At 42.3% G+C, this 22,662-nt stretch overlaps 1 protein-coding gene across 4 annotated transcripts in view; it reads left to right on the forward strand.

Annotated features, from left to right (window-relative positions):
• Positions 1 to 20,141, forward strand: part of WDR33 (WD repeat domain 33) — a 104,287-nt gene extending 84,146 nt beyond the window's left edge. The window contains exons 8-22 of one of the 4 annotated variants that reach the window (XM_037909062.2): positions 1 to 127; positions 619 to 773; positions 904 to 982; positions 1,561 to 1,671; positions 2,471 to 2,565; positions 3,412 to 3,498; positions 3,804 to 3,943; positions 4,190 to 4,342; positions 4,821 to 5,876; positions 8,885 to 8,987; positions 9,245 to 9,695; positions 13,636 to 13,802; positions 13,919 to 14,011; positions 17,340 to 17,525; positions 18,726 to 20,141. In XM_037909062.2, the coding sequence (XP_037764990.1) occupies positions 1 to 127; positions 619 to 773; positions 904 to 982; positions 1,561 to 1,671; positions 2,471 to 2,565; positions 3,412 to 3,498; positions 3,804 to 3,943; positions 4,190 to 4,342; positions 4,821 to 5,876; positions 8,885 to 8,987; positions 9,245 to 9,695; positions 13,636 to 13,802; positions 13,919 to 14,011; positions 17,340 to 17,525; positions 18,726 to 18,955 (3,233 nt within the window). In that variant the 3' untranslated portion in view covers positions 18,956 to 20,141. Of the gene's footprint in view, positions 128 to 618; positions 774 to 903; positions 983 to 1,560; positions 1,672 to 2,470; positions 2,566 to 3,411; positions 3,499 to 3,803; positions 3,944 to 4,189; positions 4,343 to 4,820; positions 5,877 to 8,884; positions 8,988 to 9,244; positions 9,696 to 9,789; positions 12,119 to 13,635; positions 13,803 to 13,918; positions 14,012 to 17,339; positions 17,526 to 18,725 lie in introns of those variants that run through there. The other 3 variants (XM_037909063.2, XM_043523173.1, XM_037909065.2) reach the window with 3 other exon arrangements.
• The last annotated feature ends 2,521 nt before the right edge of the window (positions 20,142 to 22,662 follow it).

Consider the following 22,662-nt stretch of genomic DNA (forward strand, 5'->3'; position numbering starts at 1 on the left):
GGCATGGGGCAGATGTGAAGTGTGTTGACTGGCATCCAACAAAGGGATTGGTTGTGTCAGGAAGCAAAGACAGCCAACAGCCTATCAAGTTTTGGGATCCAAAAACTGGCCAGAGTCTTGCCACGCTGTAAGTTATGACCTGAGGTTGTGCTCAGGTCAGAAGGGGCAAAACTGCTTGGACTCTTGATTATTTTATTCTGTTTTCAGTTGCCCCCCTCTAGGACCAGGTCTCTTCAACCATACGTAACAGTTGCGATATGGGCAGGCCGTCTAGTCGGGTCAGGAAATCTAGAGGGTAGACATAATTTGATCTGAAGACCTTGTTTATCCCTTCCTGGTGTAAGTTGTCTTTCCACTTGTTCACAAGTCTCATGTCACCCGAGTTCTCCTGAGATACTGCTGGTACCTAGTTAAACTTATGCCTGATAAACCAGCAGAAGTTACTATCATCATAATAAGAAACATGTCTCTGTGTGTACCTCTAGGTCCTATATGTACAGGGAGCAAAAGGCCAACCTTAAAACTTAGACCCAGGCCCTCTGTATAGAAGCACATAAGTTATTCTATTGAAGATGTCTGACTTCTAGCCAGTTAGTCTTTTTCTACCTCTACTTCCAGACACGCTCATAAAAACACAGTGATGGAGGTAAAGTTGAACCTGAATGGGAATTGGCTGCTTACAGCATCTCGTGACCACCTCTGCAAGCTCTTTGACATCCGAAACCTGAAAGAAGAGCTCCAAGTTTTCAGGGGTCACAAGAAAGAGGCCACAGGTCAGAATGAACTCCATTTCATACTACCGTTACTATGAGTGAATTGGGATTAAAGGCACACATTTTCAAGGCTTTGAGGTACAGTTTAACGTTCATTAGCGATTCCTGATTGTGAATTTTTGCATTTCAGCTGTGGCCTGGCACCCTGTTCATGAAGGGCTTTTTGCCAGTGGAGGGTCTGATGGTTCTCTGTTGTTCTGGCACGTTGGGTAAGTACCTTTTTCATCAACATGGAGCAATTTAGTTCACGCAGTGTTAGATATCATTATGGTAAACATAACTTATATTGTCACCACTTGAATCTCTGTTGTTATATGTGCATATATAATACAGCCTTGCCTCGTGTATATCTTTGAGTGCCTGAACATGGTAGTTTGGGGATATATTTCTACTTTTAATTTTTCCTCAGAGATACATTTATGTGAAAATCTGTTTGTGAAGATGTAATTAGTTGTACGGATTCTAATCCTTATAGAAGAGTTTCCATTTCAGTCTAATGAAGGTGGTAATGAAAGGGATGAAATTCCGAGCCTATCCTAAAGCATCTGCTGGTGATGCTGTAACTATGGTTTTGTTTTTTGTTTTTTTTTAAGTATTGGACATTGCTCCACTGAGTGTCCCAGAACAGCAGATCTAAATGAGTGAAAAATAACTGAGGCCTAAAATGAGCATAGTATAGAAAGCCATGAGCAACTGAGTAGCAAAATAAATATATTTTTTTTAAAAATCCCTCATACTGGGTTTGTAGTAGGATATTCTTCTGTGTGATAACCGTGTGATGTTTCAGGGTGGAGAAAGAGGTTGGCGGAATGGAAATGGCCCATGAGGGAATGATCTGGAGTCTGGCTTGGCATCCTCTTGGACACATTCTCTGCTCCGGCTCAAATGATCATACTAGGTATTTTCAAGTATTTAAACAAAGATTTCAGGGGCACACACAGTTTAAAAACTGGGGAAAAGTCTGAGATAGATTGGGGTTGTTCTTTCTATTGAACCAGCTAAGAAAGCAAAGATGCAGAGAAACTAAGGTGTTCTGTTTGGAAAAGCACTGACTTTTTTACAGCATAGGGTGGAATTAAAGTCTAGCTTCTCATTCCTCTTGGAGGAAACTTTAAAATTTGAGGTCCTACCAGATCTCCATGGTCACAAAAATATCATATGGAACTTCTGAGAGGTTTTTCTGTTGTCTTTGACAGAAAATATTTCTTCTTAAGGCTTCCTCAACACTTGCCCCATCCACTTGTCGTGTGCTAATCAGATGTCACCCTCCACCCCACAGGGGTGCTCATCTTCTAGGATGGAAACACTGTAAATGGTGCAACAGTTATATTTTATAAGCGGAGTGAATCTGCACAGAAGTGCATGTCACAAGAACGATAGCCCATCAGTACTTGCTAAGAATAGCAAGGGCTATTGAAGAGGAATGGGCAGTCTTGTGTCCAGTCTGTCAATACAGAGAGTTCTTAAGTTCTCACAGCCACTATCTGTTAAGTGTTTTTGAACATATTGGAATGTGAGAATTAATCATACCTGATGTTTAGGTCCAAATAGGAGCCTGATGAATAAGGCCTTGGAAATCTAAATCAAGATATTGTGATAAAATGCAAAAGTAGGAAGAGAGAATATGGCAACTAAAAATAATGAATCTCCCAACACTTTCAGCAAGTTAATATCACACTCTTATTTTATTTTGACAGCAAATTCTGGACTCGAAATCGGCCTGGAGATAAAATGAGAGATCGTTACAATCTGAACCTGCTGCCAGGAATGTCAGAGGATGGCGTGGAATATGGTAAGGCTATTGCCATGAATTCAGAAGAATGGAGGGTTGGTGTTAAGAGCAAGCCCAGAGCCCTTAGCTACAGCTCTAATCCAGTTTCTGGGTGACATGATGAAATATAATAGCATTGGTGACTGGGTAGATGAGGATTTTTTTAGTGGGATGCTCTCTCATTCTCCATTATATCTAGGTCCCCATTCCAACAATGAGGTTTTTTTGTTCTGCAGCTCCAAAAGGTAAGACCAGCTCTGTCAATCACAGGAAGGAGGTTTGGCTCCCCCTCTGGGAAACTCCCCAGTTTGTTCTGCCTCCTGAAAACTTCAGCATGTGACTTCAAGATCTCCCACAATCCTGAGCTACAGAGCACAGGAAAACCTTTTAAATTATTGAATTGGACTCAAAATGCGTTTACCTTAAGTCTTTTCCCTCTTTTAAGGCTTTTTCTTGGCAATGTCAAGTCTTTCAGGGTTGTCCATCTCCCCTTCTGTCCCATGGGTTTGTCTTTTTCATTCAGATAATTGATTACACTGTCTCCCAGAATTTTTTTAGATCAAAATTTCCCATGAATTTTTCCTTTTATCTATATTTATTGAAGTACAACAGGGAATTGTATTTGAAAGCATGTTTCTTTCCCCAGTCTCTTTCACAGATGCAGCTTTGCTGAAAGGACGTTTGTTATAGTCTTTTGGGTGGTTTTCCATCTCTGAATTTCTAGGTCATATTTTAATATCTTGCAGTTCATGAGTGAGATAAAGTGTGCCCCAGCATCTGTGAAATATGTAGGAATCGAACTTCCAGGAAAGACATTACTGATCTAAAATCCTTGCTGAAATCAGTCTGTTTGTTTTCCACCTCTAGATGACCTTGAACCCAACAGCCTTGCAGTGATTCCTGGGATGGGAATACCTGAGCAACTGAAACTAGCCATGGAACAAGAGCAGATGGGTAAGAGGGAGAAATGATGCATGCAGGCTCATTTTCGTAAGCTATTCAGCTACTGGTTGGCTATTTCTCACACTTCTCATCTGTCGTGGGGGCCTGAGGGGAGAGAAAGTGAAATGCACTAAACAGCTGTGTATTTCTTTCACATTGAACTTCTCTGACATTCTGTGTACTAGCATGTTTTCAGTGTTAAGAGGGAAATGAACAGGGTTTCCTGATCCCCTGGTTTAAGTAGAGACTCAGAAAACTAACAAGATTTCTTCATCCTCCTTTATATGCTGACTGTGCTATTCCTCCTCGCGTTCAAGGGAAAGATGAGTCAAATGAAATTGAGATGACAATCCCAGGGCTGGACTGGGGAATGGAGGAGGTGATGCAAAAGGACCAAAAGAAAGTGCCACAGAAAAAAGTGCCCTATGCGAAACCAATCCCAGCACAGTTTCAACAGGTAAGAACATGATACACAATGATACATCAGACTAAAATGATTTTAGCCCAACAATCAATAGCCTGTACCTGATACAGCACTCCAAATTCTAGCTTCTATAGATCAGTATCCAGTGTAGAATAATACACCAGACCAGTTCCAGTTCATGAACACTTGAGAATAAAATATTTGACTGAATCCCTCCAATCCCAGGTTACTACCTAAAATAGTAAGTATTTTGATTTTATATCTTCACTTCCCTTCTAGGCTTGGATGCAGAATAAGGTCCCTATCCCTGCTCCACCTGAGCTGATGAATGACAGAAAGGAGGATATTAAACTGGAGGAGAAAAAGAAAACACAAGCAGAGATCGAGCAGGAAATGGCAGCACTTCAGTACACCAACCCACAGCTCTTGGAGGTATGTAAGGAAAGTTAAACTGTAACAAGTACCAACCAAGTGAGTGTGCTTGGGTAAAAGACAAAAAGAGGAAGTGGTGAAAAGCAGAGTTAATCGCTGTAGAGAATAAAGCAGAAGTTAGGTGAAATATATGGTGCACTTCATTAAAAATTGTTAAAGTAGCAGTGGTGAGTATACTTAAAAGCATTACTGGAATAAATTGAAAATTAAATAAGGTCAAGTAAATACTGAACCTGACCACCAAACTATGAGGTTGGCTTATTGTGACACTGATGTTGAGTTGGCAGCATTTCAGTTAACTTTATCCTGTTGAGTTCTCATTCTTTTCAACTGGATCTCTATTTATCAGTCAGGTTAAATGTGTTAAAGCTTTGTTCAGAGTTCCCTTGTTCCCAAGAGTGAAATGATTGTCTGCTTTCCAGTAGTTCTACATACATGTATGTGCAGCCTGTTTACATGTGTATTTGTTTTCTGACAGCAACTGAAGATTGAGAGACTTGCACAAAAGCAAGCTGAGCAAGTCCAGCAGCAGGCACCACCTCCAGGAGGCCCTCTGCATGGACCCCAGCCTTTCCCAGGACAAGGCCCAATGTCGCAGATGCCTCAAGGATTTCAGCAGCCCATTCCACCTCAGCAGATGCCAATGAATATGCCTCAAATGCCCCCTGGTCCACAGGGACAGTTCAGACCTGGCGGACCCCAGGGACAAATGGGACCCCAAGGTCCTCCATTACATCAAGGATCTGGAGGTCCACAAGGCTTCATGGGACCACAAGGACCTGCGGGTCCCCAGGGACCTCCACAAGGACTGCCAAGGCCTCAGGATCTACATGGGCATCAAGGAATGCAGAGACATCCTGGACCTCATGGGCCCATGGGGCCTCAAGGGCCACCAGGTCCACAGGGTAATTCTGGCCCACAGGGTCACTTAGGACCACAAGGTCCACCTGGGTCTCAGACTCATTTAGGGCCGCAAGGTCACTTAGGTCCTCAAGGTCCCCCTGGAGGTCAAGGAATGCAGGGGCCACCTGGTCCAAGAGGAATGCAAGGGCCGCCTCTTCCTCATGGAATGCAAGGAGGTCCAGGATCTCAAGGGATGCAGGGCCCTATATCTCAAGGGCCTTTGATGGGACTTAATCCAAGAGGGATGCAGGGTCCACCAGGGCCCCGTGATAATCAGGGACCTGCTCCACAAGGGATGATGATGGGTCATCCGCAAGAAATGAGAGGACCTCACATGCAGGGTGGTTTACTCGGACATGGTCCCCAGGAGATGAGGGGCCTACAGGGACCCCCACCTCAAGGTTCAATGTTAGGACCTCCACAGGAATTACGTGGGCCGCCAGGTGCACAAGGCCAGCAGGGGCCTCCAAAGAACTCTTTAGTTGGGCCTCAAGGAAGTATGCAAGGACCGTCGGGACCTCCGGGACAGCAGAATCCTTCAAGGGGGTCACATCCTCCCCAGGGCCCACTACCTTTCCAGCAGCAGAAAACCCCTCTGCTTGGTGATGGGCCTCGTGTCCCATTCAGTCAGGTTTGTCTGAGTCAGCATAATTCTGAAAGTGTTAGGAATGTACGAATGATATGCTGAGTATTATAGTTGCACAGTATGAACCCTAAGTAGCAAGAGGTGGGGTTCCAAAGGGTAAGTGCTGTTGAAAAATAATGAAGCACCGGTACCTATGAGTTAATGAAAACAGTTACATAGCTTGAAACAGCAATAATAAAGGTATAGAGAAGGAAGGATTACTAATACTGATGTAGAATTAAATTCTGGCAAGAAAATATTTAATCTCAAAATAAATCCGTTATCTAATTAAGACAGAAGAGTCTTAACTTCTGAACTCTTGAAAACAGGGAGCCTCTGAGAAAAGAATTCAGAAATGTTGAATTAAGCAAATTTCTGATGCTTATTCTCAGATGTACAGGTGCATTTTTTGAGGAAAAGTTTTGTAAACTTCCATCTAGCCATTTCTGAGAAATGAGTGTGGTGTTTTTCACAAACCTTTTTTGTAGATTTTTACTTGTCTTCATATGAGTAAACAGCTTCTTTTTAAATGTTAAACTGGCATGGATTTACTGCTCAGTTAAAAAAAAGTTAAGTCGTCTGAAACACTGTGCCTGTTCCTGAATCCCCCTATGAATTATTGTTAGGGGGGATCTAGTTAAATTGCAGAGAAAGCACACATTTTTCACAGGTTGATCATATATAGCAAATTTTGCAGATGTGTAACACATCTGTGAAATTTGCCATTTATGCTGTGATCAACCCATGAAAAATGTGTGCTTTCTCCACAGCGTTTCTCAAACTGTGGGCCCTGACCCAAAAGGCGGTCACAGGCCTATTAGGGGTAGCGTTATTGCCACCCTTACTTCTCCGCTGCTGCTGGGGGCAGCACTGTCTAAAGCTGGGAAACGGGAGAGCAGTGGCTGCATGGTATTGCCACCCTTACTTCTGTGCTGCTGCTGGCGGCGGTGCTGCTTTCGAAGCTGGGCACCTGGTCAGCAGCCACCCCTCTCACCAGATTTCACAGTCTGTGATGTGATTCTTTTTATTGCCACAGACAGGTCACATGTACTTCTTTATGTATACGTGGGAGTGGAGGTAAAACCAATAAAGGAGCCACAGCCTCCAGGGCTTTGAAGCTTTGCTGGTTTGCAGGAGAAAAAATGCAAGTAGAGGGCCTGATCCAATTCCCATTGAAACTAATGTGAGTTTTTCCACTAACTTCAGTGGGTGCTGGATCAAACCCAGAGTGTGTAAATATATTTGTGTTAATTTAAAAAAAAAAAGTGTATGTACATCTGTGTCATATATATATTTGGGCGTGGGGGGTTGCAGGCTGTAGCTGTGTCCCAGCTTCCCTAGCTGGCAGCCCTGCAAAGCTGCCTGCTTTCCATGTGGAGCAGGGGTGCTGGGGCAAGTCAAGCCCATGCCCCAGATGTCATACCAGGATGCAGCCTGGAGAGCATAGGAAGAGGTACTATACAGTCCCGTGGCCCCCCAGCATCCCCACTCTCCATGGAAAGCTCCAGTGTCTGGGCAGCAGCCCCCCTCCCCGCTGCAGCCCTGCCCGTAGAATATCCTGGGGCCCAGTATCAGCATGTCCCAGCACTTCCATCTCTGGATGCAACCTCACAAACCTGACTTTCGCTTATTAGCAACTGTCGAATAATGGCAATCTTTTGTTGTCCTCCGAGGGGTTGCTAATAAGCAGAGTCATGTGTGCATGTGTGTTTCAGTATGAATAAATACCAAAAACAGTTAACATTGCATAGTTAAGCACTGAGAAGTTCAGAAATGTTAATGTTAGACATTGTTTGCATTGTTGATGTAGCCGTGTTGGTCCCAGGATATGAGAGAGACAGTATGGGTGAGGTAGTAGCTTTTATTGAACCAACTTCTGTGAGTGGAAGAGAAGCTTTCAAGCTTCCCAGAGCTCTTTTTCAGGTCTGGAAAAGGTAACCAGAGTATCACAGCTCAATATGAGGTGAGATAAATTAAGCTTAACACATTTTAGGGGACCAGTTAACATGAAGTGGGCAATTAATACCTTTGCAGTCAAAGGACAAAGGAGGGTTAGTCAGTTACAGATTGTTTTAATGAGCCATAAAACCTGTGTATCTGTTGAGTGCATGATTTTCAGGGTCTAGCAGAGTTATGAATTTAAGTCCCTAGGCTCGTCTTTTGAAGGTATTGTGTGGGTTTTCTTTAATTATGAAGACTGAGGCATCAGTTATGAGGTGATCGCTTTGTGAAAAGTGTTCACCCTCTGGTAGTATGGTGTTTTTGTCTTTTATCATTTTTCTGTGTAAGTTTATTCGAGAGCATAGTGATTGTCTGGTTTCATCCACATAATTGTTGTTAGGCATTTGATGTACTGGATGAGGTATATCACATGTTGTGATAGGCACGTGTAGGACCCAGGGATCTCGAAAGGTGTGTTGTGGAGGGTATTGATCATTGTAGCAGCAGAAATATATCTATAGGTTTTGCATCTGTTCTGGCAGGGTCTGGTGCCTCTTTGAGTTGGTGTGTCCTGGTCTGTGTTACACATTAAACTATTATGCGTAAATAACAGTGATGACATTTTCAATGATTACAGCACTGTCAGTGATGTTTTGTTAATACATTTTAAAGTAAATACACTGTTACTGCTTTAAATGGTTGAATACTTTGAACCTGGAACATGTTTTTATGTCTGCTTTAAAGAAAATTTCAGTTTTAAATTAGCTTTCAAACCAGTAGAAGGTATAAATACTGTATATACATTCTCACTCATTATTCGCCCCCCGGTATTCACATTGAGTAGCACACTTTACTTTACAAGTAGCTCCATTTGATTACTTGAAGATATTGGATATTAGAATCAAATGGTTACAAGATCTATGAATGTTTCTGTATTTAGCATTTGGAGATATATGAAGATGTCCACTGTGTATGTAACATTTATCAAATTTGTTACTGCCTTCTTGCTGTAATTTTGAGAGTTAATATTGAGTATGATACATGGAAACCACATGGCCTCTTGTGTTTTGCAGGAAGGACAGAACCCAGGTCCCCCACCATTGATACCAGGACTGGGGCAGCAGGGAGGACAAGGCCGTCTCGCCCCTCACAACCAAGGACCTGGTCCTAATAAAGGTAACTAGACATCTTAAGTAACCCTCCAAAGAGAGTCACATCTAGTGAGGTGCCTCTAGATGTATGAGGCCCTAACACAGCATGTGGGGTAGATGCACATGGGGGTTATGCTCAGGACTGGCAAGAATATGGTGGAAAACCTCCCAACAAATTACTTAGTGTTTCAATGTATGTTTTCATAGAATTGTAAAAACCAGAAAGTTCCCTGGACTGTTTTTAGAAAACATTACAGAAATCTGCTGTGTCTTTCACTTCAGGTGACAACCGTGGCCCACCAAACCATCACATGGGCCCTCTCTCAGATAGAAGGCATGACCAAAACAGTGGTGGTCCAGATCATGGGCCTGAGAGAGGGCCATTCCGAGGTGGCCAGGAGTGGGGTGATGGTAGGGACAACAGGGGCCTGCCTGATAGACGAGGACCTCACCCAGATTTTCATGATGATTTTGATCGACCAGATGATTTTCATCCAGACAAGCGATTTGGCCACCGGTTGCGTGAATTTGAGGGGCGAGGTGGCCCACTGCTACAAGATGAGAAATGGAGACGAGGTGGCCCAGGGCCCCCCTTTCCCCCTGATCACAGGGACTTTGAGGGAGGGGGCCCAAATCGTGGCCCTCCTGGGCCTTGGGAAGGACGGAGACCCTCTGATGAGAGATATCCACGAGAACCTGAGGATGCAAGATTCCGGGGAAGACGGGATGAAAGGTAAGAACAAGTTCATTCGGTGCTTTTGGGTAAAGGTAACTGGAGGGGATCTTCCTCCCTGGTTTCCTTTTCATAAGGAGTCTATCTATTTCAGATTTATAAACTGGAAACCAATAAGGAAATGAAAACTCTAATGTACCTGAGTATAGAGTCCATAAAATCATTCAGTAATAGAAGAGAACTTGAAAAAGGTCATTGCACACAACAGCTTCAGTGCCTGTATACAGTAAGTAAAGAGAAGGGAGGAAATCTGTAGAGAAGATCGGGTGATGCAGGCCGAAGATTTGAGATCATATTGACAAGAGTGAACAGGAAACTGGAAAGTCAGAGATTTCCACACTAAAGCGACAAACTTTTGAACACTAGATATGGAGATTGATACTTTGCCTCCAATCACAAACTACAGCATGAGTACAGAGTATATCTGAGTGAGATGTAATATACAGTTAGGGAGCAGGAACAGTGAGCCTACTATCAAGTACAAGGGGCATGGATACGCCCCCTGTTGGACTATCAAGACTATTTTCTCATGTTTTTGCTCTTAGGAGTCTTATTTCGCTTTCTGACATATTTCTTTCTCACTACCAGTTGAAAAATACAAACAGAAATAATCTAGTTTCCTAGCAATAGTCATCTCATCACTCACCAAGTTGCCCTGAGTAAACCTCAAAGGGAAAAGTTTTGCTTTTAGTTAATCACTAAATATGGAGCAACTCCTTAAACGTCTGTGAAGTTCACTGACATTGAAGTTACTCCACATTTACACTAGTGTAATTGAGAGCAGAATTTGGCTTCCAGGATTTAAACCTCTCATTAACCTACTGCATATGTATATATACACATATATATATTTGTAAAAACTTATTGTTTTCTTCACATAATGTACAATCCTCTCTTTTAGTTGGCTTTTTAAATAATTTTCTTAGATTCCTTTTACTTTACATCTATACAGCTCTCCTTTTAGCTACTTGCTACCTAACTTGTAAGATGTACCTTCCTATTGTGTGAGGAGTATGAAAAGAAATGAACAATAATTAAACAAAGGTAACCTCTGAACACCTTTAAAGATAAATTAGAGTAACTAAAAACAGAGAACTCCAGAGCTGAATGGTCTAAATCACAGAATTCTGAAAGAGACAGCAGACTAAATTAAACTATAGTTGTAGCTGGGGTTTTTTAACCCTTTGTTGGAATTAAGGTCGGGGGACTGGGAAGAAGCTAATGTGTCATTCTGATTTTAAAAAGGCCTCAAGAGAAGAGTCCAGGAAACTGCAGACCTGTAAGTTTGACCTTTGAAGTGGGAAAGATTCTATTGTCACAGTACCAGAGATCAAAATAAGAGAGCAGTTTTACAGGTAGATTGGTTAGAGACAATCATCATAGAACTGTAAGAAGTATTATGATTAGCAAACTTAAATTATTTGAGCAAGTGAAGGGGTGAAATAGACATTAAATACTGGAGATTTTATGGGGTGATCCCAAGAATTCCAAACCACTCATTCCACTTAGTTTTGAGTTTAAACACCATAATTGGTTTGATTATGTATGAGTGGTATGTATGTGTTTCTCTCTTTCTTTCTCTCTCTCTCTCTCTCTCTCTCTCTGATTTTCTATCCTTTCATCCCTGTCCTGTTCCTACTCCACATGTGCACATCAACATGATGCTTCTGCTGCAGAGACTTGCCTATTTTTTTCTTGTTATCTTGCACAGTGTGTAGTTCTGTAAATTAAGTTCCTGTGTCTCATGAAAGAAGATTTGAGACTTGTCAAACAGAAACTGAGCCTTACACCAGTCAGGGTTTCATATGTGACTGTGGTTTGAAAAAGGGTATTTATGAGCTCAAATTAAGGGCTATGCCTGTGTCCAGCATAGTGATGATAGAACTCCAAACTAAATTCTTTGGCCATTAAATTGCTTGAAAAACAGGAAGTAAGGCATTGATCCTGGCTGTCGTAGGACCTTGTCTTGTGATCATAAGAACTCACAAGCTAAACAGCTTCAGACAACCTAGTCAGTATTTAAATGGGAGACCCTCTAAAGAACACTTAGGATTGGTCTACATTAGAGAACTGTGCTGTTCCAAGGTTAAATAGTATTGCTAAATGTTATGGAACCATTTGTTCCTGAAACTGTTCAGTTTGTCTGCCCTAATAATCTAAATTACTGTAAAATGGTTCATTGTCCATGCGCAGCACTCCCTTCAACCACTGCTGTACCTATCCAGGCACAGCTTCCTCATCTCTGTATTGTGTTTGTCTTTTCCAGCAGGTGGAGATCTATTGTGTTAATTTAAAAAAAATGTATCACCAAGTTCAAAAATATTGTATTGTGTTATGACTACTGTTACAAATATTTAAATTTGTAATTATAAGGTTACTGTTGTTAAAATCCTAAATAAAAGTATTTAAAGCTTTGCTTGTAATAGGATGCACTGTGTCTTTAATGAGATGGGGGAAGGGGATGTTGCACAAAGCCAAGACAGTCTGAGTACCACCTCTGCTGCAGTTTGGCTGGTATGGAATTGGGATGGGGTGGAAGGGTGTTAACCAGTGGACAGAGACAATGCTCTGAGTTGTCAGAGCAGTCACAGCAGGGTGGCCAGGAGTATTGTGGAACTGCAGTGTGAGCACTAATTGAACCTAGAGTAGCTGCACCACCTAAACTTTTCATTTATGCTGGTACAGAAGCTATTCTGAGCTGTTGTGCACTGAAACAGTTACAACAAACTGAGCTGGTGCACTCTGTTGGAATTGTACTTAGACGTGCGAAACATTACAAACACCTTTGTGCAAGGACACAGTGTTTTACATACATTCCAGGAGCTGTAAATACCAAAATTTCCACTCCGTGAGTCTGATGAAGTGGGCTGTAGCCCACGAAAGCTTATGCTCAAATAAATTTGTTAGTCTCTAAGGTGCCACAAGGACTCCTCGTTGTTTTTGCAAAATTATCTAGTGTCTAGATAAGACTCTCTAGATTCCACAAGAAGTGGTGCAGTAGGAGACACTCTTCTCTCTGAAGAAATTCTGAATTAATATCTCAGCATGGTGATTGTGCTTCTTTAAGATAAGATGTAAACCAAAGTCCTGATCACATCAGGTCGTTAAAGATCCCCTGGTACGTCTTACAAGGAAGTGTTACTTCACTGCCCTGACCAAAATGATTTTGGTTAACTATATTCTGCCAGGCTAAATCCCCCAGTATTTCAACTGAATAAACTGTTCTTCATGTTGCAGTATATTGCTATGCACTGTTAAACAGTTGCCATCACCACAGAGGTGGCTGCACTCCAGAATCAGTTGCTAAATTTGTAAATCTTACAGAGACCCTTTGGGATAAAAGGTGCTGTATAAATTTAAGATAATTTTATGCCAGCAAAAGAAACCAAATTGAGTAAAATTCAGGAATTAAAATTCTTCTGTCTAGCCATGGAATGACTCTCTCTTGTTACTTGTATTTTTACTTGTGGTTTCATTACTAAGGAAATGGCTTTTTAAAAAAATACAAGTGCCAGCACATCACATTTTTTAGGAATTTCACTTATCCCAGTTAGAAAAAAAGGGGGGGGGGGCCTGAACTTGAAACGCTCCTTACCCACACCCACCATCCCTCCCTAACCTTTCATTTTTCATTAAATGGACAATGTCTACCTGAAGTCTAGTCCAGTGTTTTTCTCTCCCTTGTTCCTATGTGAAAGACTGAACAAACAACAAGAGGAAATTGAAGAGGGGGAAACAATGAAAATGAATAAGCACAAAGTAAACAAGAAGTTTTTTTTCCCAACTAATCTCTTCCAGTGCTAATAATTATAGGTGTTGTAACAATAGTAGGTAAACATTTCAGACACAAGTTTAATTATTAAATTGAAAATGACCCTTTAGTTCATTAGTGATTAAATTCTGCATAAAAACCACGTTTGTACCGTGTTCTTTTTTGCAGCTTTAGAAGAGGAGCACCCTCAAGACATGAGGGGCGGGGACCCAGGGGAAGGGATAGTTTTCCTGGTCCGGAAGACTTTGGGCCAGAAGACAATTTTAACTCGTCAGATGAGAACTCAAGAGGAAGAGATCATGGTGGTCGGGGGCGAGGTCGAGGTACTCCAAGAGGTAAGTGAACATTCTTCCAAACTGAAACCCATGTGAAAGTCAGTGATGATAGCGCAGAAGTTGTTAATATAGTTAATGAGTACAGTGTCTCATGTCCTATGTTTCTTACTTTGCAGGAGGCCGAAAGGGTCTACTTCCCACTCCAGATGAGTTTCCCCGCTTTGAAGGAGGGCGGAAACCAGAATCCTGGGATGGAAACAGAGAACCAGGTGAAAACTGGGGTATTACCATTGTGATCGTCTAGTTTGACCTCCTGTATAACACAGGCTGTAGAACTATCTTTAATTAATTTGTTTGAACTGGAAAAATATCCAATCATCATTTCCAGTGATGGAAATCTTTAGACACTATCTTTAGAAAATGGCTGGTAACTACTCTTATGTAGCTGTTACTTAAAGCAGGAATTTACAGAACAGTTCTCTCATTCTGCTGATCATTCTCCTTCAGTCCTTCCCCATTAGCAAAACGATGCTACTTTTTCTGTTTTCCAAAGTTATTCAACATGTAATGGACTCTATATGCAGCTGTCCCATCAAAGACTGAACTTGGCCTCCCTCTGTCCCTTGAGTTCTGAGTTTAGTTTGAAGTACATAAGAACATCATAATGGCCATAGTGGGTCAGACCAAAGGTCCATCCAGCCCCGTATCCTGTCTACCGACAGTGGCCAATGCCAGGTGCCCCAGAGGGAGTGAACCTAACAGGTAATGATCAAGTAATCTGTCTCCTGCCATCCATCTCCACCCTCTGACAAACAGAGGCTAGGGACACCATTCCTTACCCATCCTGGCTAATAGCCATTAATGGACTTTTAATCCCCATGAATTTATCCAGTTCTCTTTTAAACCCTATGATAGTCCTAGCCTTCACAACCTCCTCAGGCAAGGAGTTCCACAGGTTGACTGTGCGCTGAGTGAAGAAGAACTTCCTTTTATGTGTTTTAAACCTGCTACCCATTAATTTCATTTGGTGGCCCCTAGTTCTTACATTATGGGAACAAGTAAATAACTTTTCCTTATTCACTTTCTCCACACCACTCATGATTTTATATACCTCTATCATATCCCCGCTCTTAGTCTCCTCTTTTCCAAGCTGAAAAGTCCTAGCCTCTTTAATCTCTCCTCATATGGGACCCGTTCCAAACCCCTCATCATTTTAGTTGCCCTTTTCTGAACCTTTTCTAATGCCAGTATATCTTTTTTGAGATGAGGGGACCACATCTGTACGCAGTATTCAAGATGTGGGCATACCATGGATTTATATAAGGGCAATAAGATATTCTCCGTCTTATTCTCTATCCCTTTTTTAATGATTCCTAACATCCCATTTGCTTTTTTGACTACCGCTGCACACTGCGTGGACATCTTCACAGAACTATCCACGATGACTCCAAGATCTTTCTCCTGATTAGTTGTAGCTAAATTAGCCCCCATCATACTGTATATATAGTTGGGGTTATTTTTCCCAATGTGCATTACTTTACATTTATCCACATTAAATTTCATTTGCCATTTTGTTGCCCAATCACTTAGTTTTATGAGATCTTTTTGAAGTTCTTCACAGTCTGCTTTGGTCTTAACTATCTTGAGCAGTTTAGTATCGTCTGCAAACTTTGCCACCTCACTGTTTACCCCTTTCTCCAGATCATTTATGAATAAGTTGAATAGGATTGGTCCTAGGACTGACCCTTGGGGAACACCACTAGTTACGCCTCTCCGTTCTGAAAATTTACCATTTATTCCTACCTTTTGTTCCCTGTCTTTTAACCAGTTCTCAATCCATGAAAGGATCTTCCCTCTTATCCCATGACAACTTAATTTACATAAGAACCTTTGGTGAGGGTGTCAAAGGCTTTCTGGAAATCCAAGTACACTATGTCCACTGGATCCCCCTTGTCCACGTGTTTGTTGACCCCCTCAAAGAACTCTTAATAGATTAGTAAGACATGATCTCCCTTTACAGAAACCATGTTGACTTTTGCGCAACAATTTATGCTCTTCTTTGTGTCTGACAGTAAAGAATAAAATTGTTTCCACTAATTTGCCCGGTACTGACGTTAGACTTACCAGTCTGTAATTGCCAGGATCACCTCTAGAGCCCTTCTTAAATATTGGTGCTACATTAGCTATCTTCCAGTCATTACAATAGAGCCCATTCCATATTGCCTGTCACAATCATCCTTTTAGACCTCATTCAGTTATAGAATGGCTCGTGCATTTGTCTTTTTATCAGATCATATGTTTTGGGCATGTATTAATACTAGGATAATCTTTTTCTGAAGCTGGATCACTGGGAGTACCTTCCCTATCCACTGGATAATGTTTATCAGCTGCAATGATGGTAGACAGTTTATTGGCTTCAGAATTGGTGGTAGTGTCGATTAAACAAAACAGTATGAATGGGGATTCACGATGAGGTTGAAACTTGCAACTGGAACTTCATAGAAAACTAATGGAAAAATCATGATACAAATCTCAAGTGAAGGAAAAGTTGCACACCTGGATTTCAGTGCTCAAATCCTAAAAAAAGAAGTGCTAGAACACATGATTTTGACAAGCCACAACATCACATGCTTTAGCTGTCATTTTCCAATATTTTTAGCATGAATAATTAATTGGTTTACGTTACAACTATCTGAAGTACCAGAACATCATTCCAGCTCCCTAAAAAAGTGCCAGAATGGCATTCTGGAGCGTTCTGTCCTGACTTGAGCAATGCTTGATTTTTGCCTCTTTAAAATTTGAGGATGTTTTCTTTTGAAAGAAATATTTTTAAGCCTGTCCACTGCCTCTTCTGCCTTAGGCCTTATCTACACTGGCACTTTACAGCGCTGCATCTTTCTCGCTCAGGGGCGTGAAAAAACATCCCCCTGAGCGCTGCAAGTTTCAGCAATGTAAAGTGCCAGTGTAGACAAGTGTAGTGTAGCCGTGCTCCCAGCACGGGTACCTAACTCCCCTCGTGAAGGTGGGTTTTTTTAAAGCGCTGGGAGCGCTTTCTCCTAGCACTGTGCCACAACTACACAGCCAGCACTTTAACGTTGGTAGTGAAGATATGCCCTTAAATCTTCCTTTTCAACCTGATTCCCTCATTTGTTTAAATTCAGTTTATGTGCTCACTTCATATCACATGTTTCCTACCACCTGGTCTTTCTGCCACAAATATGAAATTGCAACTAGTCTGGTATTCTATGACAGCACACGTTTATCTTTCCTTCTACTCATACATTCATTCATCTATAAAGATGCAGTTATTTGTCTGTTAATTATATATTTTTTTCTTGGGGTATCTTTAGAAATATTGAACAGAGGTATATATGTGCACCTTAAAGAGCAGATACTTTGAAAAGTTAAGAACTGGTTCATGTGTTTTCTGAACAAGGGCAGTAAGAGAGATGTCCTTGCCATGCGTGAAATTGCTAAAGAATGTAGAAAGCATATACATTTATTTTGGTATCTTTTTACACAGAGGAAGAATGTTAGATTCCTTGTGCCCATCAGTTGCATGTTACTCATGACTTTGTCTTTTCTCCTCCTGGTCAGGTTCCCGTCAGGATCACCCTCCTCATGATGGACAGTCTCCCGCCAGCCGAGAGCGTTCTTCTTCACTTCAGGGTATGGACATGGCCTCACTGCCACCACGCAAACGTCCCTGGCACGATGGACCAGGGACATCTGATCACAGAGAAATGGAAGCTCCAGGTGCACCTCCAGAGGAGAGAGGCAAAGGTAAGGGGTAACTAACTGGTACTGAGAACTTCACATAGCTTTATACTATTTTCACAGAGTGCACTTCTGCAGAATTCCTCATGCAGGCCAAGGTGCTAAAGCAGAACTAAGGTTTAGTTCGATAAAGAAAATTTGAGTAATGCCTTTTCAAATGCAGGCCCTGCTGCCATTTGTCTTGTGGTGGGCAGGTCATTTGAAGATGAATTTATCTAACACTGTTGTAAACGCTTTGAGACAGGAATCATGTTTTCCTGTTTTGTACAGAACCAACCATGCTGTGCCTCTCAAAAGTTTTTGTTAAAGTGGAATAAAAATATTTAGTTATGCCTTAGCTAAGGGGATAGGTGGGCAAAGCATTTTTTCCTCAAATTACTATCCCTGCTGTTTTGGGAAAGAGTCCTGTTTTTCTCTTGCCTTTGGTGTCATATCTAAAGTGAGCTGTGAGGAACAGACAGTCCTCTTTCCTGGGAACAGGAGAAGATGCAGGTCATGCTTATGTCCCACAGTAGAATATAGTATCTCTCAACTGCACCCTCTCAGAACTGGCTAAAGAAGGATAACCTCTTTCAGGGACACTACTCTAATTCCCTTCATTAGCACCCCGAATGGTTGAATAGATGCTGTTACTCGGTTTAGGCAACACCCTATTTAGAATGAGAAGTATGCAAAACAGGGTCAAAATAGGACTGCTGCCAGGTGAGAGAATCTGGATTTGAATACTTTTATTCAGGGTCTCTCAAGTGTTTATGAGCCTGTGCACTCCATTTCCCGGTGTTCTCTTATTTAATAAGGTCCTTGCTGATCAATGAGGTGCGGCAGTACTTTAGCTCCAGAGGAATTGCCTTGTTAGCTGCCCCTCTCAAGGACTGTCATATTGATATGAAATCTGTATGTGGTAGGAAAAATTATGTGCTGAGGGAAGAGATGTAAAATTGGAGACCAGTATGTCAAATGGGATGATTTAGCTGGGAATTGGTCCTGCTTCAAGCGGGGGGTTGGACTAGATGACCTTCTGGGGTCCCTTCCAACCCTGATATTCTATGATTCTATGATTCTATGATTTCACATTCTGTATAATCTGAGGGATTGTATCATAGGGGAATTGAGCCCAAACACTTGTCTAAGCCTGGGGCAACCCTCAAAAGCCTGAGAGGGATGGGTAAACGATAAAATCTAAAATTAAATGTTCTCCCATTTTAGGACGAGGAAGCTCAGGACCTTCACAGAGAGTGCCAAAGTCTGGGAGGTCTAGCTCTTTGGAGGGAGACCATCATGATGGATTCCACAGAGATGAAGGTTTTGGAGGCCCTGCAGGAGGCAATAACCCTTCCAGAGGAGGGAGGAGTGGAAGTAATTGGGGAAGAGGAAGTAACATGAACTCTGGCCAGTCAAGGCGAGGAGCATCCAGGGGTGGTGGAAGGGGCCGATAGAAGAGGCTATGACTGGATGATTCCCACTCCTTATTGGACAGTATTTAAATAGACACCTATTGTGGACTCAAGAGAAAGTACTGCTGCAACTCCACAAATCTGGACTCTTAACTGGGATAACTGAATGTGCATTAGTTCCTAACAAGGATCTTCTCCTAAGATCAAGTGACTGCTGCTAGCAGCAACATGGTAGCTGGCTTTCTATTTCATCCTCTCCACCTCTTTCTCCTCACCTTTTACCTGCATTGTTTTGTAAAGATAAAAGCTGGAATTTTTTTTAGTGTTGTGAGACATGGAGCGCCTCCACAGATTTCAGTTCACATCCAGATGGAAACTTGTTTCTATATGTACAGTTTGTCAGAAAAAAAGTTGTTTTTGTATGAATACAGAATGTAATTTGCGCAAAAATTAACAAAAAAAAATCAGTGCAGTGTGTGATTCTTTCTTTACTCTCAACGAAACTACAAAACCCCCCATCTTCCATAGAGTGTCCGTGTGTCAAGTACATGGCACCATAGGACTAGCTCTAGAAGTCTCTACAGTTCAGTTCCTAATGCCTTAATACAATCAGTTTGGGGTTTATCATGTTTTGAGAATTTTTATTTTTACACCTTTAGCAACATTCATGTGCTATTAAATAATGTTATCTGTTGTGATGAAGTTGAGTCCAGTGCATACATACATACACACACAAAAAACCCCACACCACACCAATGCTCCCTCTCCTACCTTCCTTAAAGGACATATGTGGAATGCTGTGAAAAGCTTCTTTTGAACTATAGATCGTACGAGCAAGAGTCCTAATGCAGTTTGCACATTCAGTCTTCATCTGCTCCTGCTAACCCTCATTGATTCAAGCCTTGCAAAGGGATCTGTTCTTTGTTCTCCATGGCATTAATTTTATACCATAAGCGATTAGAAATTCAGCAGCTTGATTAACAGGGATGTATTTAAATTTTTATAGTACTGTAGTACACAACACGCTGCAGAGAAATGAGGAATGGTCACTAAAAAACTACAAGCTGGTGCATTCTGAACATTTAGAAAGGGCAAACCATTGAGTCACCCTGATTTTAAAGAATTTTTTTTTAGTATTCTCCACAGGATTTTGTTTAGTGCCACTGCAACATTACAATTATTTGTTTATTCCATTTAATTATTTGCATTTCATAATAAAGTTGTTTACAAATTATGGTGTTTCAGTTATCACCATAACATACGAGATTATCTGGCTTCATCCACCAGGATGTCTGTCTAAAGTATTTCTAAGATAGCTACCTAAGTAAACCCTAAACCTCATTTAAGAAATTAGTATTACCTAGAGCTAGCCTCTTCCTGGAATCAAGCTTCCCACCCATAGCATTAAGAAACAAGATCAAGTGTGGGAGGTGGCAAATATGAAAAGGATGATCAAAATACCATTAGTAATTTTTTTTTTTTTACAAGCCTCTTCATCAACAGTTCCATCTAGGGTAAATAGTACATTAAGGAAAAGCAAGTGTAGCGCGGAGGGAGCTTGTTTAAGGAATCTTAAGGAAAGAGTAAATTGATCCTTGCTATGTGAGTGTGGGCTGTGGCAGCCACTCCAGCAGCCACTCATTTTGCCAAGCCATCTACCATGGTCTAATTGGGTTATGTATAAGAAAGGTTTGAGATATTTGTAGGAACTCTATTTAAACAGACCAAAGTATGGATAATGGAGAATTGCTATGATCTTCACATTCCTGCTCACTCAGCAGCTGCAGTCTTCAGATATATGCTTCTATTGTACAGAACGGTTTGGACTGAGTCACATGGTAGTGAATAGGAACACTGCCTAATTGTTTTATTGCAGATACAGTGACATAAGAAATGCTCCAGAATGTTTAAAGTAGTAAGCTTATAAAGTTTATTATACTATGGCTGAAGAGAGAAGTGGCCCTAAGGAAATGACGTGCACAGAACAGTTTAGCAGACTCTTCCAAGACACACTTGATACAGGCTAGTGGCTTCTTGCTTGAAAGAAAAGGTTAAATTTTTATATGGGGACTTCTGATGAAGGTTCTAGCTTATCTGTGTAAATTAATTTCTGTAGCTCAAAACAGATCCTAGTTGTGTTAGGATGTAATAATGCGGAAGATAAATATTGTAATTCAAACAGCTAGAAGAAAAGAGAAACTCAGGGCATGGCTACACTTGTGAGTTAGAGCGCATAAAAGGAGCCCTGGGTGCACTAGCTCACTACCTGTCCACATTACCCAGGCACGTAGAGCTCTCCGACTCCGTGGCTAGAGTGCTCTTGGTACTCCACCTCAGTGAGTGGAATAAAGTTTTGTGCGCCCCCACTGGAGCGCTGCAGTGCCAGTATGGACGCCCTGGTCTGTTAGTGCGCTCTGATCGGCCTCCAGAAGTGTCCCACAGTGCCTGTTCTAGCCACTCTGGTCATCACTTTGAACTCTACTGCCCTGCCCTCAGGTGACCAACCATCAGACCCACCCTTAAAATTTTCTGGGAATTTTGAAAATCCCTTTACTGTTTGATCAGTCAGGCATGGAGTGCTCTCAGCAAATCTTCCAGGTGACCATGCCTCCACGTGCCACGCGATCCCCAATATGAAGCAGTGGCGAGGTGCTGGACTTCATCAGTGTTTGGAGGGAGGAAGCTGTCCAGTCCCAGCTGCACACCAGGTGTAGGAATTACAATACCTTTGGGCAGATATCAAGGGACATGATGGAAAGGGGCCATGACCTGGATGCACTGCAGTGCAGGATTAAAGTGAAGGAGCTGCTGAATGCCTACCGCAAAGCCCAGAAGGCAGCCGTTCCGGTGCTGCCCCTGCAACCTGCCGTTTCTACAAAGAGCTGGACGCGATACTTGGGGGCGACCCCACCTCCATTCCGAGGATCACCATGGACACTTCAGAGCCCAGTGCAACAAGGCAGGAGGAGGAGGAGGAGAAGCAAAGTGGGAGCAAGGGTACTGAGGCAGAGGAAGACACCCTGGAATCCCTAGATGCATGCAGCCAGGAGCTGTTCTCAAGCCAGGAGGAAGGTAGCCAGTCGCGGCGGCCAGTGCTTGGGGAAGGACAAACACCAGAGGAGGTTCCCGGTAAGCAGCTTTTATTTTGGGAAGAAGTTATTCGGTGTGGGCTCTTGGGGCATGGAGGGTTAGGGCAGCATGCATGCCTAGATGCAGAATAGGGTGTTGATGTGCGCTCTCACATTGTGGTAATCGGCCCCAGTGATCTCTTCAAAGGTCTCATCCAGAACTTAGACAATGCACTTGTGCTGGTTTCTCGGGAGAGCCATGTGGTCCTTAGCCTTACTGGGACAACTTGACCGTGCCACTGTGACGTGAGGGGCGGGGAGACCATTTCTGCACACAGGTAAGCTGCACATGGGCCAGGGTGGAAGCTGCATTGCAGTAGAAAACCCTCCCTTGCTTCCCAGGTCACCCTCAGCAGCAAGATATCTTCCAGGACAAACTCCTGTGGAAAATGTGGGGACAGCATTCAGTATAGGGGCCCCCTGCTGCTGTTGGCTCTCCCCAAGGCACAGAAACCCAGAAGACAGTACAGCCGTGAAACAATCAGTCACGCCTGACCCTGTGCTTACTCACCATTTCGGGGCTCCCGTGGGTTATGTGCGTTCGCTTTGGGACGGGCAAATTATGCTATTGTGTAGACTGTGCTTGTCCTTAAGTACGGGGGAATCATTGCTCTGCCTGGT

This window comes from Chelonia mydas, chromosome 9, assembly GCF_015237465.2.
Source record: "Chelonia mydas isolate rCheMyd1 chromosome 9, rCheMyd1.pri.v2, whole genome shotgun sequence".
Lineage (NCBI taxonomy): Eukaryota > Metazoa > Chordata > Testudines > Cheloniidae > Chelonia > Chelonia mydas.